The sequence below is a fragment of the Chiloscyllium punctatum genome, chromosome 11 (genome assembly GCF_047496795.1).
Source record: "Chiloscyllium punctatum isolate Juve2018m chromosome 11, sChiPun1.3, whole genome shotgun sequence".
Taxonomy (NCBI): domain Eukaryota; kingdom Metazoa; phylum Chordata; class Chondrichthyes; order Orectolobiformes; family Hemiscylliidae; genus Chiloscyllium; species Chiloscyllium punctatum.
The window spans coordinates 39,943,984-39,960,796 of NC_092749.1; the positions used below are offsets into that span (position 1 = coordinate 39,943,984).

Below are 16,813 nucleotides of genomic sequence, written 5' to 3' on the forward strand. Positions count from 1 at the left end.
CTAATGTTCACTGTTGCTTGCTTTGGCAGATCTTTGTGTACATTATTGTTTTAAGTAAAATTGCAGTTGATGAGCTGTAAAATAGAGCAGTTTTGTCCTTGGAATCATTAAAACGATGACTTGCATTTATTTAAAAAAAAGCTTTCTCACAACTGTATGTTTCAAAGTACATTACAGCCAAAGAAGTACTTTTTGAAATATGGCCACTGTTATAATGCAAGTAATGTAGCACCTAATTTGCATACAGCAAATTGGAAATAACCAGATAATCTGTTTTTGTGAGACTGATGGAGGAATAAATTTTGAAAAGGCAACAAGGGATGTCTTCCCTCAAAAATATTAGAATAAATTTTTTGTGTCCATGTGAGCAGGCAGATGGTGCCTTAGTTTAATTCACTCGTGTTTATGTCTGGCATTCATTCTCCACAGTATCTTGCTATTGTTTTAACTATACATTTGAAAATGTAAATTTTACGTGCAATCCTGAACTTGAAGTGGCACAATTGCAACTTTCTTTGCCAATTTTTCTCCCTCTTAAATACTGTGACACTTAAGAGCAACTGTTTGTGTGCTAGCAGCACCCTAGTGCCTAATCAAAATTACCATTCTTATCACTGAATCTAGACAGAATCTACTGAGTTGTAAAGGACATAATAGTCTAGCACAATCACAACTATGTTCACTTATGTTCACTTTATAGTATGATAGGCTGCCCAATCTTTAGATTAGCGTTGTGCTGGAAAAGCACAGCAGGTCATGCAGCATCCGAGGAGCAGGAAAATCGACATTTCAGGCAAAAGCCCTTCATCAGGAAACTTCCACTCTGAGCACCACTCTGATCTAAACTCTGGCTTCCAGCATTTGCAGTCCTCATTTTTGTCTAGGTTGCCCAATCTGGCAATGGATCCCTAGATTGTTTTTTAGTTTCAGTTCTGCTTAATCAGAGCACTGAAGCTATTGTGGACGTTTAGTTGCTGAAGTGACTGAGACCTATTGATTCAGCATGGATCAGAAATCTCAAACACTCAAGTCTTTATGCCTAAAGTGACAATATCATGTGGTATTTTTCTTACTAAGCCTTTGACCAGGCATTTTTATTGTCTAATTGTTCTAGTGTACTCAATGAGTTATCAGTTCGTGGGCATGTGGGTGTGAGAAGGGAGTAGGGGCTGATTGGCAGAGGTCAGAGACAGCCTTCAGTGAGCATTACTTCAGATCAATTTAGAGGGATGGTTCAAAGTGATTGCTCCACTCACCTAAACCAATGATTTGAACCTGGAATGACCTATTCTGATGCAAGATCTCTTGCTGGTATTATCATCTTATTTGTATATGCAAAGAATCAACTGCATATTTCTTAATTAGTTCTTGGATGTCTTGAATTTGTCTGACTCAAAATGAATTTTTGATTATTGCTTATTGGAGAATAAAGGACCTTTACAGGATGGTTAAGGCTTTGTGAAATTTCTAGGCCATAGGATTGTGAGGAAATTGCCATCTTTAACCACTAAATGGTTCTAAACAGTTTTAACAGTGAATACCTTTGTCTTCTGACAATAAGTTTTTTTTTTACAGCTCGGGTTATCAATTTTGCTTGGAGTTAGTCTTGAAACTCTCATCACATAATGCCTAAATAGATTATTGCATTTATGCCATGAAGGCTAGATCTCATTTAGTTGTACATCTTTGCCTATGATTTTGCAATAGCTGTGCTGCACAAAAGGTTATGGGAACTACATGGCCACCACAAGTTGACAAAGAAAGGAAATCAACGGTGGGGAAGAGGGGGAAACTGAAGGTGGAAGATAGATTGATAGGGGAAAATCCAAGAATAGAAAGAATATTTGTTTCTATGAGTAATAGTAATGATAGCAACTGACTGGAATTATATCAATAGCAGTCGCTAATACTGATAATACACAATATTATCAACTTCCCAGCACTGCTCTAGAGTTGCTAGGAATTGAAGATTAGCCTTCTGGGCATGGAGCAACCTAGGAATAAAATCATAAGGTGTTCTGAACAATTGTAGTATTTTTCATATGCTTTGAATGCTTAGTTACTAAAATACTAGAGATGGAATAACTGGTCCAGACAGTTGGAGAAGGGAGTTCATGTGATGAAACTTCCTGGAATACATCCAATGAGAATTGATAATTTTAACACACATTCCTTATTGTATAATTGCTGCATTGCTACCATTTATGTACAAACTATCTATAACTAGTAAATCAGCTCTACAACCCTTTGGAAGTCTGCGTTCCTCTTATTCTGATCCCTTCTCCATCGCGTTTTTCTTTTTTTCTTGCCTCCTGTATCTTTCAGATGCCTAAGCTTTAAGCTCTGGAATTCCATTCCTGAATCTCCCCCACCCTGTCAAAGCTAACCCTTTTTTTTCAAGTTTATGATCACCTGAGCACAAAATTCTTGTGGCTTTGTGCCAAATCCTGTGGAGCAATTTGTGACATTTTATGGTGCTAAAGATTCTACATCATTAAACACTTGGAATTACAACCTGTAACATCTTGCACTGCACAATGTACATTTGATATAACAAACAATCCTCCTCTCTCCCTGTTTCTTTGGACTCTGGACTCTGAGACTCTAATTTGGATTCTGGTTCTGTATGAAGATGGTGACTCTGCTGGAAACCGATTTGTACTTGGCGTCCACATATGGAAACTGGTTGGCTCAGATGAACTTGAACCAAGCTGACAGGCTCTGTCAAGATTAGAGTGGTGCTGGAAAAGCACAGTAGGGCAGGCAGCATCTATGGAGCAGGAAAATTGACATTTCGGGCTCTGTGTCTAGGTAACCTGTATCAAGACAATTTATCCTCAACTTGTCTCCAACATTTGCAAACTATTCCCTTGGCTTGAATCCAGTAAATGGAATTACAAAATGGGAGGAAGTCCTGGAAGCATATTAATGTTCTATCCTGTAAACCTGTTTCCCTGATCTTTTTACAGTTCCTCCTTTTCAACTACTTTAATCTATTTTCTTTCAAATTATATTCCAAGTACTGTCCTAATAGTGACTTTTTGTGAAATATCTATGGCTCTAATAACATTCAGGGTTAAAGCATTTATTTCCCCTTGGTTCTTGCAGTACAAATCCAAGGCTGTATCCCCAATTCATTCAGCAGTGGAAACAACCTTCCATTATTCACTCAGTAAGGTTGCCAGGTTTCACTCATCCCTTTACTGGATACTTCTCTCTCGTCACTGCTCCCACTCACCACATTTCTGCTGCTGCTGTTTCTTCATATTCTGGAATGTCAAGACTTCCATTAGCTCTTTTCCATTGGCACATTCCTGGTTGAAACAAGCTTCTTGCGAACCTTTAGGATCTGTCAATTCCTTGGTGTATTTGATATCCTTGTGGCAGTGTAGATTGCAGTGTGAGAATAAGCCCTTTTCAATAGAAACCTCTCCTCGCATGTGCTAACACTGAGTGTGTCCAGGGGAGTTACAGTTTTGCATTTTGCATTTCAATTTTTTTCCGACACCAGAATGTTTCGCTTCCAAAACACAGAGTATTTCTCAGCTTTTGATATCCTCTCCCTCATTTGATTGACAATAACAAGTTGCTATGTCATCAGTCTCTGAACAATTAAGAAAAAAATAAGGCTGAAATCACTGAATCGGTTATTATATTCTGTTCAAATTTTAAGTTAAAATACGGGTGATCAGAATGTGATAGCTGAAGATTTGAAAAAATGAATTAAAGGAAATCAAAATCAATTTTTATCTTGTAAATGATTTATTATACTATTGTACTGATAAACATCCCCATCCTTAATAATGGGGAGCCTAGTCTGGAGTGAAATAGGATAAGGCTGATTGTATTTGCAACAACCTTCAGCAAGAGGTTGAAATGGATCAACACCTCCTGCAAAGGTCCTCAGCATCACATTGCCAGTCCTCAGCCAATTCAGTTCACTCCATGTGATATCAAGAAATTGTTGGAGGCACTGGATCCTGCAAAGCCTATGACAGTGACAACATTCCAGTAATAGCACTTGAAGACTTGTCCTCCAGAATTTTCCATGCTACTCACCAAACTGTTCCGGTACAGCTACATCACTGGTGTCTACCCAACCATGTAGAAAATTAGAATTGTAGAATCCCTACAGTGCAGATAGAGGCTATTTAGGCCAGCAGGTGTGCACTGACCCTCTGAAGAGCATTCCACCCTATCCCTGTAACCTTGTAAATACCATAGTTAACCCACCTAGCCTGCACATCTTTGAATACTGAATCCAATTTCACATGGTCAGTTCACGTGACCTGTACATCTTTGGACTGTGGGAAGAAGCCGAAGCTCCCAGAAGAAACCAACATAGACGTACGGAGAATGTGCAAAAACCCAAGGCTAGATTCAAACCCAAGTCCTTAGTGCTGTGAAGCTGCAGTGCTAGCCACTGTGCCACCATTTCCTCAAGAGGGTATTAAAAGAAATAGGGGAGCACATTATAGATACCCTAACTATATAGTCTTTTAAGTTTTAAATATACAGGAGTCATCCCTCGAAATTTAAAAAAATGCACGTGACTGCTTTTTAAGAAGGGAGAAAGAGGAAAACTAGAGAAATAGAGAGCAGTTAGTCTAACATCTGTGGTGGGGAAATTATTGTATTCTATAATCAAGAAGGTGGTAACCGAAAAGCTAACAAAGTTTCAGTTAATCAAGTCGAGCAGCAGAAATCACAACGATCTGTGTTAGAGCCTCAATTGTTCACATTTTTTTATTAATGACTTGGATAATGGATAGAAACTCATATATCCACATTTGCTAATGTGGATTGTGGCTCAGTGGTTAGCACTGCTGCCTCACAGCACTAGAGACCCTACTTCGATTCCAGCCTTGGGCGACTGTCTGTGTGGAGTTTGCACATTCTCCCCATGTCCTCCGGGTCTTCTGGCTTCCTCTCTCGGTCCAAAGATGTGCAGGTTGGGTGAATTGGCCATGCTAAATTGCCCATAGTGTTCAGTGCATTAATTAGAGGGAAACGGATCTAGGTGGTTTAGTCTTTGGAGAGTTGGTGTGGACTTGTGGGGCCGAAGGGCCTGTTTCCACACTGTAGGAAATCTAATCTAATCTAATGACATAAAGTTAGGCAGGATTGTAAGATGTAGATGATAACATAAAATTACAAATAGTTATTGATAAACTCTGCAACAAGAGTATTTTTCAGGGACTCTTATGATTAGATTAGATTAGATTACTTACAGTGTGGAAACAGGCCCTTCAGCCCATCAAGTCCACACCGACCCGCCGAAGCGCAACCCACCCAGACCCATTCCCCTACATTTACCTCTTCACCGCACACTACAGGCAATTTAGCATGGCCAATTCACCTCACCTGCACATTTTTGGAATGTGGGAGGAAACCGGAGCACCCGGGGGAAACCACGCAGACACGGGAGAATGTGCAAACTCCACACAGTCAGTCGCCTAAGGTGGGAATTGAACCCAGGTCTCTGGCGCTGTGAGGCAGCAGTGCTAACCACTGTGCCACCGTGCCGCCCTATTTTGTATGCTTTTGCTTTTGGTTAAGAGCCCTGAGTGCATCTCATTTTCAATTTCAGTTTTCTTAGACCAGCATGTGATAGTAGCAACCAGGCTGGATTAGACTTGGTTTTGACAAATGAATGGATTGATTACTGACCTAGTGAAAGTGCCCCTGGATAGCAGTGACCATAACATTAATTTTACATAGTAGGAAGAAATGGGTCTTTCATGGGCTGGTAGGATATGACGAATGGTGTGCCACAGGGGATGGTGCTCAGGGAGATATTTTAAGGGAGAGATGAGGGTCCAAGACTACCATTTTGTACTTAAACATGGACAAATATGAAGGCTTGAAAGCAGAGCTTGTGAAAGTGAACTGGCAATTTAGGTTGAAGGATAGGTCAATCGAGATAGTGACAAACATTTAGGTGGATATTCCGGAAAGTACAAAATAGACACGCTGCTCGGCTGCCTGAACTGCTGTGCTCTTCCAGCACCACTAATCCAGTATTTGGTTTTCAGCATCTGCAGTCATTGTTTTTACCAACAAAATAGACACATTTGAACAAATAAGCATTCTGAGGGATAGACCTGACTACTGTGGCTAGTCAGAAGATTGGACAGATATTTTTTAAACTACTCAGAGTACAAGAAAAAGTTAACCAAAAATATAAAAATAGATGGCCTTTCTTCAGATCTTTTAAAAGAAAATAAAGAAGAGAGTTAACAAGGTAAGTGTTGGTTCTATAGGAAGGGAGTCTGGGGAATTAGTGACGGAGGATAAAGAGGTAGCAGACGAATTGAACAGATACCTTTGTATCGGTCTTCACTAGAGGGGATACAAGTAGCATCCCAGAAATAGCTGCAAATCAGAAATTGAAAAGGACGAAACCGAAAAAGTTAACAGCAGAGAAGTAGTACTCAGTAAATTGTTGAAACTGAGGGTTGGTAAGTCCCTAGACCTGGATGGATTTCATCTTGGGGTCTTAAATCAAGTAGTGGAATATTGATGTGTTGGTTTTAGTTTTCTAAAACACATTGGATGAGGGGAAGATTCCTTTCGACTGGAAAATAGCTAATGTAACTCCTTTTATTCAAAAGGGAACAAGGCAGAAAGAAGGAAACTACAGGCCGCTGAGCTTAACAACTGTCATGTGGCAAGTGTTACAAGCTGATATTAAAGATGTTATAACAGGACACTAAGACAACTTCAAGGTAATCAGGCTGTTTTGACCAGAAGATGTAGGAACAGAAGTAGGCCATTGTGCTTATCAAGGTAAAAACAATGACTGCAGATGCTGGAAACCAGATTCTGGATTAGTGGTGCTGGAAGAGCACAGCAGTTCAGGCAGCATCCGAGGAGCAGTAAAATCGATGTTTCGGGCACTTATCAAGCCTGTTGTACCATTCAGTGAGATTAGATTAGATTGCTTAGTGTGGAAACAGGCCCTTCAGCCCAAGAAGTTCACACCGACCCGCCGAAGCACAACCCACCTAGACCCATTCCCCTACATTTACCCCTTCACCTAACACTATGGGCAATTTAGCATGGTCAATTCACCTAACCTGCACATTTTTGGACTGTGGGAGGAAACCGGAGCACCTGAAGGAAGCCACGCAGACACTGGGAGAATGTGCAAACTCCACACAGTCGTCAGTCACCTGAGGTGGGAATTGAACCCGGGTCTCTGGCGCTGTGAGGCAGCAGTGCTAACCACCGTGCCACCCACAAGTGAGATGGTTGATCTGATAATATGATATTGATATGATAATTTTGTCAAAGGGGAATTGTATTTAACTTTTTGAATGAGGTGCCACATGAAATGCTGTTGTGAAAATAGAAGCTCATGGTGTAGCAGTAACATTGGTAACATGCTGGTTTCGATTAAAAATTGGTTGGTTACCAGGAAGCAAATAGTAGGAAGAAATGGGTCTTTTATGGGCTGCTAGGATATGATGAATGGTGTGCCACAGGGGATGGTGCTCAGGCCCCAACTCTTCACATTTATATCAATGATTTGGATGAAAGGACCGAAGGTATGGTAACTAAATTTTGCTGATGACACAAAGTTGGGTAAGAAAGTGATTCATGAAGAGGACATGAGTGTACAAAGGGATATAGTTGGCTAAGTGAGTTAGCAAAGGTTTGGCAAATGTGATGTGGGAAAGTGCAAAATTGTCCATTTTTGCAGAAAAAGTATAAAATCTTTTTCAAAAGAAGCAATGGTGAGAGGATGCAGAGCTAAGATGCAGACAGTATTGGGTGTACTTTTGCAAGAATCGTTGAAGGGTAGAATGCAAGTCTCGCATATAGTTGAGAAAGCTAACAGATTGTTATGATTCATTGTGAGTGGAATTGAATGCGGGAGTAAGGAAATTATCTTTCATTTATATAACAATGATGAGACCGCATCATACACTACACTTAAAGAAAGATATTAATGCAGTTCAGAAAAGGTTTACTTGTCCAATACCTGGAATGAGCAAATTGCTTTTTGAGGAAAGGCTAGATAGTCTAGGCCTGTATCCTCTGGAAATTAGAAGAGTCAGGTGTGACTCAGTTGAAGCATGTAAGATCCTGAAGGGACTTCACTGGGTGGATGTTAAGGTGTTTCCTCTTGGAGAATCTAGAACGAGGGATCATGGTTTAAAAATAAGGAGTGACTTATTTAAGACAGAGATGATGAAACATTGTTTTCACAATGTTTCTAACATTGAGACCGTTAGAATTTCTTTCCTCACATGTCAGAGCAGGCTCAAAGGATATAGTGGCCTGCTCGTAATCTCTGTTAATATGTTCTTGTTTATTTTTGAAGCAGACGTTTACTTCATGCAATGAGAGATTCCAGGGGGATCATTTTGTGGCTGTCGTTTTACTAACGAAAATAAAAAAGATGGGATGAAGGAACTTGAATTGGGATCCAATGTTTTTGTGCAGAGCAGGCCAGTGACTTGGGTGTGGCCTATACAATAAGAAAAATTATCTTTGTTCTGCCTACTCTGTTTCTTTTATTGTTTTAGAATCCTAGAGATGTACAGCATGGAACCAGATCCTTTGGTCCAACTTGTCCATGCTGACCAGATATCCTATATTAATCTAGTCCCATTTGCCAGTACTTAAAACATATCCCTCTAAACCATATACCAATCCAGATGCCTTTTAAATGTTGTAATTATAGCAGGCGCCACCATACAGTCATAGAGATGTACAGCATGGAAACAGACCCTTTGGTCCAACTTGTCCATGCCGACCAGATATCCCAACCCAATCTAGTCCCACCTGCCAGCACCCGGCCCATATCCCTCCAAACCCTTCCTATTCATATACCTATCCAAATGCCTCTTAAATGTTGCAATTGTACCAGCCTCCACCGCATCCTCTGGCAGCTCATTCCACACACGTACCACAATCTACGTGAAAAAGCTGCCCCTTAGGTCTCTTTTATATCTTTCCCCTCTCACCCTAAACCTATGCCCTTTAGTTCTGGACTCCCTGACCCCAGGGAAAAGACTTTGCCTATTTATCCTATCCATGCTCCCCATAATTTTGTATCCTCTATAAGGTCACTCCTCAGCCGCCGATGCTCCAATGAAAACAGCCTCTCCCTGTAGCTCAAATCCTCCAACCCTGGCAACATCCTTGTAAATCTTATCTGAACCCTTTCAAGTTTGTAATGTAATCTAATCTGATCTGTAATCTAATCTAATGTAATGTAATCTAAAAAACCATTATGCAAAATGAGAAAGGTTTCCATGAACGATCACAGTTGTGAGTGGATTTAATTTTGGCCATTAATAACAGTTTGTGTTGCACTCTACCTATCCAGCCAACTGCTAAAAAGGGGAGAAAAAAATGACTGGAATATTTTATAGGTGGACTTCTGAAATAGATTTTTTTGTAAATCCCATCACTGGTTTTAATGTCTTTCAGTATCCTCAGGCTTTTATTATTCTGCATTTGTAAAGTATAGTTTGTGCTGAGCATCAATTGGATTGGAATGTTTTCTACTTGCAAATCAAAAGAGACTAATGGATTATTTTGGAAATTCTGTAAGATGAACCTAATGCACACATTATTTCTTCAGCCATTTTTCTTCTAAAATTCTAGGCCAACATTTTCAATATGTATTCCCTTTAATTTCTCCAGTACTTTTGTTTTAAACTAATATTATCATCTTTAAAGTCATTCTTTTCATTAGCTATTTGGCTCATCATTATTTCTGAAATTGACATTGGCCTTGCCTACAAAAAAGACAAATGCCAGCAGCAACTTGCAAATACCACAGTCTCCTGTTGAGTTCCCCTCCAAGCCATAAAGTATCCTAATTCAACTATACAACTATTACTAGATCAGTATCCTGGCGTTCCCTCCTTATACCCCTGTGAGTGTACCTACACCAGATTGACTTCACCAGCTCAAGAAAATAGCTAACTCATCCTTACATAGACAAGGGCAATCAAAGATGGGCATCACATGTTAGCCTTGCTAGTAACATCCCATAAACAAAAAGTGGGTTATGAAAGAAAAAAAAATACAGGATTCATAAGCAAAACTATATATTTGATGCCAACAGGTATTTCCTTTTACTGACAATCATTGTCCACTGAAACAGAGAGAGCCATACAACAAACAGACCGTTTGGTCCAACTTTTCCATGCCAACCGTGTTCCCAAACTAAACTGGTCCCACCTACCTGCATTTAGCCCATATCCTTCAAACTTTTCCTATTCATGTGTTCTAAACATTGTAACTGTACCTGCATCCACTACTTCCTCTGGCAGTTCATTCCAACCACTGACCACTCTCTGTATAAAAAAAGTTGCCCCTCATTTCCTTTTTAAACCTTTTTGCACTCACCTTAAGAATATGCCCTGTAGTTTTGAACTCATCCCAGTTTAGGAAAAGGTCTTTTGCCATTTCACCTTATCTGTGCCCCTTGTGATTTTATAAACCTCCATAAAGTCACCCCTCAACCTCCTATGCTCCAGTGAAAAATTCCCAGCCTGCCCAGCCTATTTTTATAACTCAAACTGTCCATTCCCGGCAACATCTTGCTAAATCTTTTCTGAACTCTTTCCAAGTTTATAATAGCCTTCCTATAACAGGGCAACCAGAAGTGCATACAATACTCCAGAAGAAACTTCACCAATGTCCTGTACAACCTCAATATGACGTCCCAACTCCTGTACTGAACTGTCTGAGCAATGCAAGCATGCTATATGCCGCCTTCACCACCTTGTGACACAAATTTCAAAGAATTATGTACCTGAATCTCTTGGTCTCTCTGTTCCACAATACTTCCTAGGGCCTTTCTGTTAATTGTATAAGTCCTGCTTTTGTTTGTTTTACCAAAATGCAGTACCTCGTTTATCCAAATGAAAGCCCATCTGCCACTCCTCTGCCCATCTACCCAGTTGATCAAGATCTCTTTGATAAGCTGCTTCATTGTCCATTATACCACCAAATTTGGTGCCATCCACAAGCTTACCTACCATGCCTCTCATATTCTCATCCAAATTATTTCTGTACATGACAACCAGAAGTGGACTCAGTACCAATCCCTGTGGACCACTGCTGGAAATCGGCATTGAAAAAACAGCCCTCCTCCACCACCCTCTGTCTCCTATCATAAAGCCAATTTTGTATCTGATTGGCAAGCTCACCCTGAATCCCATGTGATTTAAATAATATAAAGATGTTGTGAATAGTTTAGTTTAATTACGTTCCTTGAAAGCAAAGTTCAACATATTCTGGAGTGAAGTGGGTGTTTGTAATTATAGAGGGTAATTTGGTTGTTAACTGGAACCTTACTGTGTTGTCTTTTGCAATTGGGTAGGAAATTGTCAGTGATTTCCCTGAATGGGCTACTTTTTTTGTTTCCATTTTGCTTTTCTCAGAGACTATGATTAGGAAATAAGTCAGAAGTGTAAATAGTTGTATTGGGGTGAATTTTAACCAGGAGTGACATGTAGGTTTAGAAAAGTGTGTGGAGATCAAAAGGGCCAAAAATGTAAGTCTGTCTGGATGCCAGCTTGAACGTGTCAACCTGCCCCCTTTAACTTAAGTGCATTATATTGGATGTGCTTAACAACCTTGGATGAAGTGGTTAAGTGATTTTAAATACTGTAATTATTCAATTGCAACCCAGTTTTGAATCTAACAATTTCTCTATTGGTTTCCTGGGGTACCTGAAGCTCTCCATTGAAAGCAAAGCGATAACGCAATGGTAATTTGCACATTAAAAGTCAGATAAATGCTCCAGTCAATATAGTGATTACAGCTTTCTTACTACCAATTGGGAGTATTTTATTCATGGTGCAGTTGCACTAAGAGTTCACTGCCCAATGTCAAGAGTTTTTCAAATCACTGATCAGCTTTGGCTACCTGATATTGGAACTCTAATGATACCACCACCAGCAGTAACAGCATCCTGCTGTTTCCAGAGCTTCAGCTGGATAGGTAGATACTCAGCTTTCTGAGTTCTGAGGAAGACACACTTGACCAGAAAAATTAACTCTGATTTCTATCCAGAGATCCTGCCAGACCTGCTCAGCTTTTCCAGCAATTTCTGTTTTTGGTTTAGCTTTCTTGCTCTGCTGGAAGACTGGGATTCCAGATGTTCTGATTGCTGTGTCAGGTTGGCAGACGTGTACAGCCAAATAGGTGAAAACTTGCTCCTTCCTGGAGCTGGTGACAATGTATTTCAAGTGGCTATCAAAGTCAACACTATCCTCAACTAATTGGTATCTGGATTCATTTCAAGGCGTTGCTGAAGATGTGTGACACTGAGTAGGGGATCCTGGATAAGTATAAAAATCTAGTGGCTGATACAGTATCTACTAGGATGAGAAATTGAGGACTTCATTATTGGTGATGCCAGTAAGATGAACTCATTTTTGTATCTCTGGCTTGTTTCTCATAGGCCATCAATTTTGTCCTCAGTATAACCCAAGATATTTTAGAATTGCAAGGGGTTCCATTCCATCAAGTGCTATTAATGTGCAAATTGAAAAAGATTGCAAAACTCCGGTTCCTGCGCATTGCCATGATGCTTTCATCCTTTGGCAGTCCAAGCAACCTAATATCTTTTGGTCTGGAAACAGATATCAAGTGTGACTGCCTGGAGACTGGGAGTATCCTCTTCAGAGTTGACTGATGACAACTCTGAAACATCCAACTGATTATGTCCCAAGAATGGTACTATGTAAATCATATTAGATGTGTTACTGAGCAAGTAATTTGCGTGCTGAGTACGCACTTCAGGTGCCTGGATAAATCTGGAAGTGCCCTTCAGTTCTAGATTGTCTCAAACTCTAGTTTGCTGTGGTCTGCACAAATTGCAAGACAGTGAGGGGAAGGAATAAGTTGCAGAGTGCACAATCTGTAGAAGAATCTGAGAAAATGAAAATGATAAACCTAGTGTTATAAACTCGTTGGTGCTAGTGATACCTTTTAATGTCAAATTCACTTGTTGCTACTAAAGATGGAAATGTAAGAATTACATCCAATACCCACACATTGTCCACCAACCTTCACTCCCTAACAAAGAACTGACAGAGAAACCTGTGAACAACCAATAATCCATTCAAAGTGCTTCCCCCCACCCCTCCACCCCAACCAATCCATAATTCATTAATTTATGTAAAGGAAAAATGTACTTGCTACCTAGTTAAGAATGGGCACTACAAGAAAGTGGTGAAAATTAATACATTTTCTGATTTACAAGGATAGCTAATTATGGAATATAAACACATATAGCTATTTTTACAGCAAAATTTAATTTTTTTTTCTGGTCAATATGCCCCAGATCTTCCAATAAATGCATTACCAGTTAGAGCTTTTGGAGAATTTAAAAGAGTAGCGTCTTTGAACTGGGACAATGCAATGATCAGTCAATAAGACTGTTTGAACATCCTTTTCTAAATTGGTCATTTATTTTTTTTAAACAAAAGGAACTTCCTTTAGCTCCCAGTACTTTATCTGATTATTTTCTGCTACTGGTAGAAAGTAATATTAAAAAAGAAAACACATCATTTTAAAAACATCAAAGGAGACAGCGAAGTTTTCATTAAAATTGAGCATGGTCGTAAAAAAAAATACAATTCATTATCAACTCTGCATTACTGAAAAACGCAACAAATCAAGTGTCAAACATTAAACTTTGAGGGGTCGGTGAAATATGACCTCAGCTGCCACTCTCCTGTAGAAAATAAATCATGCACTTTTAACACTTGCAACTCCCTTTTTGGCTTTCATGTAATCATAAGTCTCTCTCAAACTAATCATTAGTCTGGCATTGCTGCTATGATGGAACCTATCATTTCCACAATGGAAAGGATGCATTCCTAGCTCTGCGCAGTGCCCTGTTACAAGTGGAACAATGCTCCTTCCATGCTCCTAGCCATTGATTGGAGGCTAACTGGCAGGCCAGTACACCAGGTGTCTCTGGTTTACAACAATAGCAGTGCTTTTCTTTAGTCTTCTAATGAAATGCACATCTGAGCCTTCTCCTGCAGAGCTGGTGTATGACATGGCCATTATTGGGATTCGCACAAAAATATTTCTGTATCACTGACCTTATTGCAAACTATTTGTCCTGATGACTCGATACGTGTAACTCTTAACTGAATTAGTCCATGAGACACACAAAGTGATAGGGTCTTGGTTATTGGCTGAGAGTGTAATGTCAAGTGATAATATTGAGGTCTGCTGAAGCTGCAGCTGCTGACCAGGCAGTTAAATCCTGACTACCATATATCTGATAACCGAGAGGAGTGAGGGCTGAGGGAAATAGGTTTGTGGTCAGTCCATCTGTAGATTCCATTTAATGGTGCCTTTTATGCTAAGACAAAGAGTGGAGGCAAGAGTCAACAGTCCAGTATTGTTCAGGATAGTCATTGCAATGCTGAGAGCCACAGGTGTTCTGACATTGTTATCCACTATCCTAAGCAGTGTTTCCTTCATGGTGATGAGCTGATGAAACCACTTTAGGTTGACTCTTTGTTAAGGAGTTGCAAAGCGTGGTGCTGAAAAAACAGCAGGTTAGGCAGCATCCAAGGTGCAGTAGAGTAGACGTTTTGGGCGTAAGCCCTTCTTCATCAGGAAAGCTCCTGCTCCTTGGATGCTATCTGATCTGTGTTTTCCAGTGCCACACTTTTCGATTCTGACTCTACAGCATCTGCAGTCCTCACTTTCTCCTACTATTTGTCAAGGACTACCTTTTCCTGTAACAGATAGGGCAGAATGTCAGTAACTGTATGTTGTCATGGAATCTTTTTAAGTTGTCTCCCTATTGACAGAAAATAGATCAAATAAATTTCTTTCCTATTTTTTTTCTAATTCTCATTTACTTTTAATGATTGAGTTAAGTTAATTTTTTGATGGAGAAAAAAAGTCTTCACGGGAAAAGTAACTTGTGTGAAACCTAAGCCATATGAAATGTTCTTCGTTTGTATTCTTGATGGAATGTTTAGATGGGTTATCTACGTACATCTTTTTTCACGCATTGAATTTTGTAACTTGCACTTGGCAGAATACCCATGATAATTACAACATACATTTGACTTTTCTGTGATTGAAATCAGTAAAACGTTACATCTTTGCTCTTCAGGAGTTTTGTAGCCAACAATTGCACTGATAAGACTTGTAAATTTGTGAAAAAAGGTAGTTTGAAAGAATATGCAATGTTTCATTTTATATTACTGTTTTTCCCTATGTAGGATGACAGGTAGAGAATTCTTCACTCGTTTTCCTACACTTTATCCCTTCCTCCTAAAACAACTGGAGACGGTGGCAAACACGATGGACAGGTAAGAAACTAAGTTTTTGAGTTTGACTATTTGTGGAAACTTTTGCATTAACAAGCTTATCATTGCAAAATCTATTACGTTTTCTATTTTAGAATGTGGATATTAGAGTACAGGAAGTGATCCCATTTTGTCTGTGATAGTTGTTGGCTGGAACATTGTTAAATTAAACCCACGACCCTGCTGTTTCTTCACCTTGTAGATTTTGCTGTTACTTTGTGTTTATTTACTTTTTCTTTAAAATTTGTCCTCTCTCAGCATATATTCACATATCCATGGGCATAACAAATTTTCTTTCTCTTCTCACTCTGTTCCAGGAAAATATTAAATTAATGTCCTCATGACTGACACCCCCCAACAAAATAGCTTTTTTTAATTTAATCAATCAATATTTGGATGCAGTATCTTAAGTCTGCTCATAACAGTAGTTACAATCTTGATAAGTCTTTATCTCTATTGCTGTCATGTTATACATGTACTTTCTGCCTTTTTAAATTGCTGAAATGAACAGTGTGTTCTTTATCCTTTTCCCCTCTCCCGTATCCTCCTCCAGGATTGTTAAAATTGTGATGAGATAATTTATCTTGGTAATATTCTGCAATAAGATTTTCTTGATCTAGTATTTTAAAGAAGGAACCAAGATAAGGATCATTATAGATCAAAAGTTACAGTAAGCCAATAATGGTAGGAAATTAAGTTTTAACTATACTTTAGTAATGGCATTTGTAGATCAAAAGATGATCTGTTGAGACTTGAGTAAGAATAGCAAAAGCTAATATATTAATAAACAGTCTTTTTGTAGTACAGAACTTAAGTATTGCTGAATAAACTTTGGCAACATTTTTCACTTTGCACTCATCAGGATAATATGCAGGAAATACCAACCTAAAAGAAGACTGCCTTTTTAAACTTTGGGAAGAGCATGCTAATTGGTTGGCATATAGATTCTGACAGAAGTATTATGTGGCAGTTGATCCAGTTAGATTTAGAATGACAGTTAACTATCAAGTGTTGTTTAAACTGGCACATTGACTCTGGTCACGATAATGTCTGAAGAAATGAACCAAAGAATAGCCAGCACAGGTTTAGTTTAGTTGAGTTGAAACTTGCGCAATATGTGTACTTGTTCTTTCTTTCTTTCTACAAAGAACAGGGTCATGTGTGTTAAGATATTTGCACACTGGAAGCTACAAGTGCTCCACACTGTGAGCCTGATATTCTGAAATTTGTTTTGCACACTCTGGACTATTTAGCAAGTGTGTAATTGTGGAATCACATCTAATATTGAACACTTGTTTTGCAACCACAAAGTAGTTGGGTATATTGAGTACTTTGCTTGTTACGCACAACCAAAGGGATACATAGTTTGATGCAAACAGTCAGGCTTTAGGATGTATGGACTACATAGTTAATATCACTGAAATTTGTATGCCATGCTTGTCATTTGTGTGATAAACAGAATGTTATTTTGGCTTGACTGGAACAGCATGTTA

General features: G+C 39.2%; 1 protein-coding gene across 4 annotated transcripts in view; it reads left to right on the forward strand.

Moving 5' to 3' along the window:
* The window catches only part of thada (THADA armadillo repeat containing), a 355,281-nt gene that overhangs the window by 127,089 nt on the left and 211,379 nt on the right, over positions 1–16,813 (forward strand). For all 4 annotated transcript variants that reach the window (XM_072580668.1, XM_072580667.1, XM_072580670.1 and 1 more), the window contains one exon: positions 15,234–15,323. In XM_072580668.1, coding sequence (XP_072436769.1) covers positions 15,234–15,323 — 90 coding nt within the window. The remainder of the gene's footprint in view (positions 1–15,233; positions 15,324–16,813) is intronic.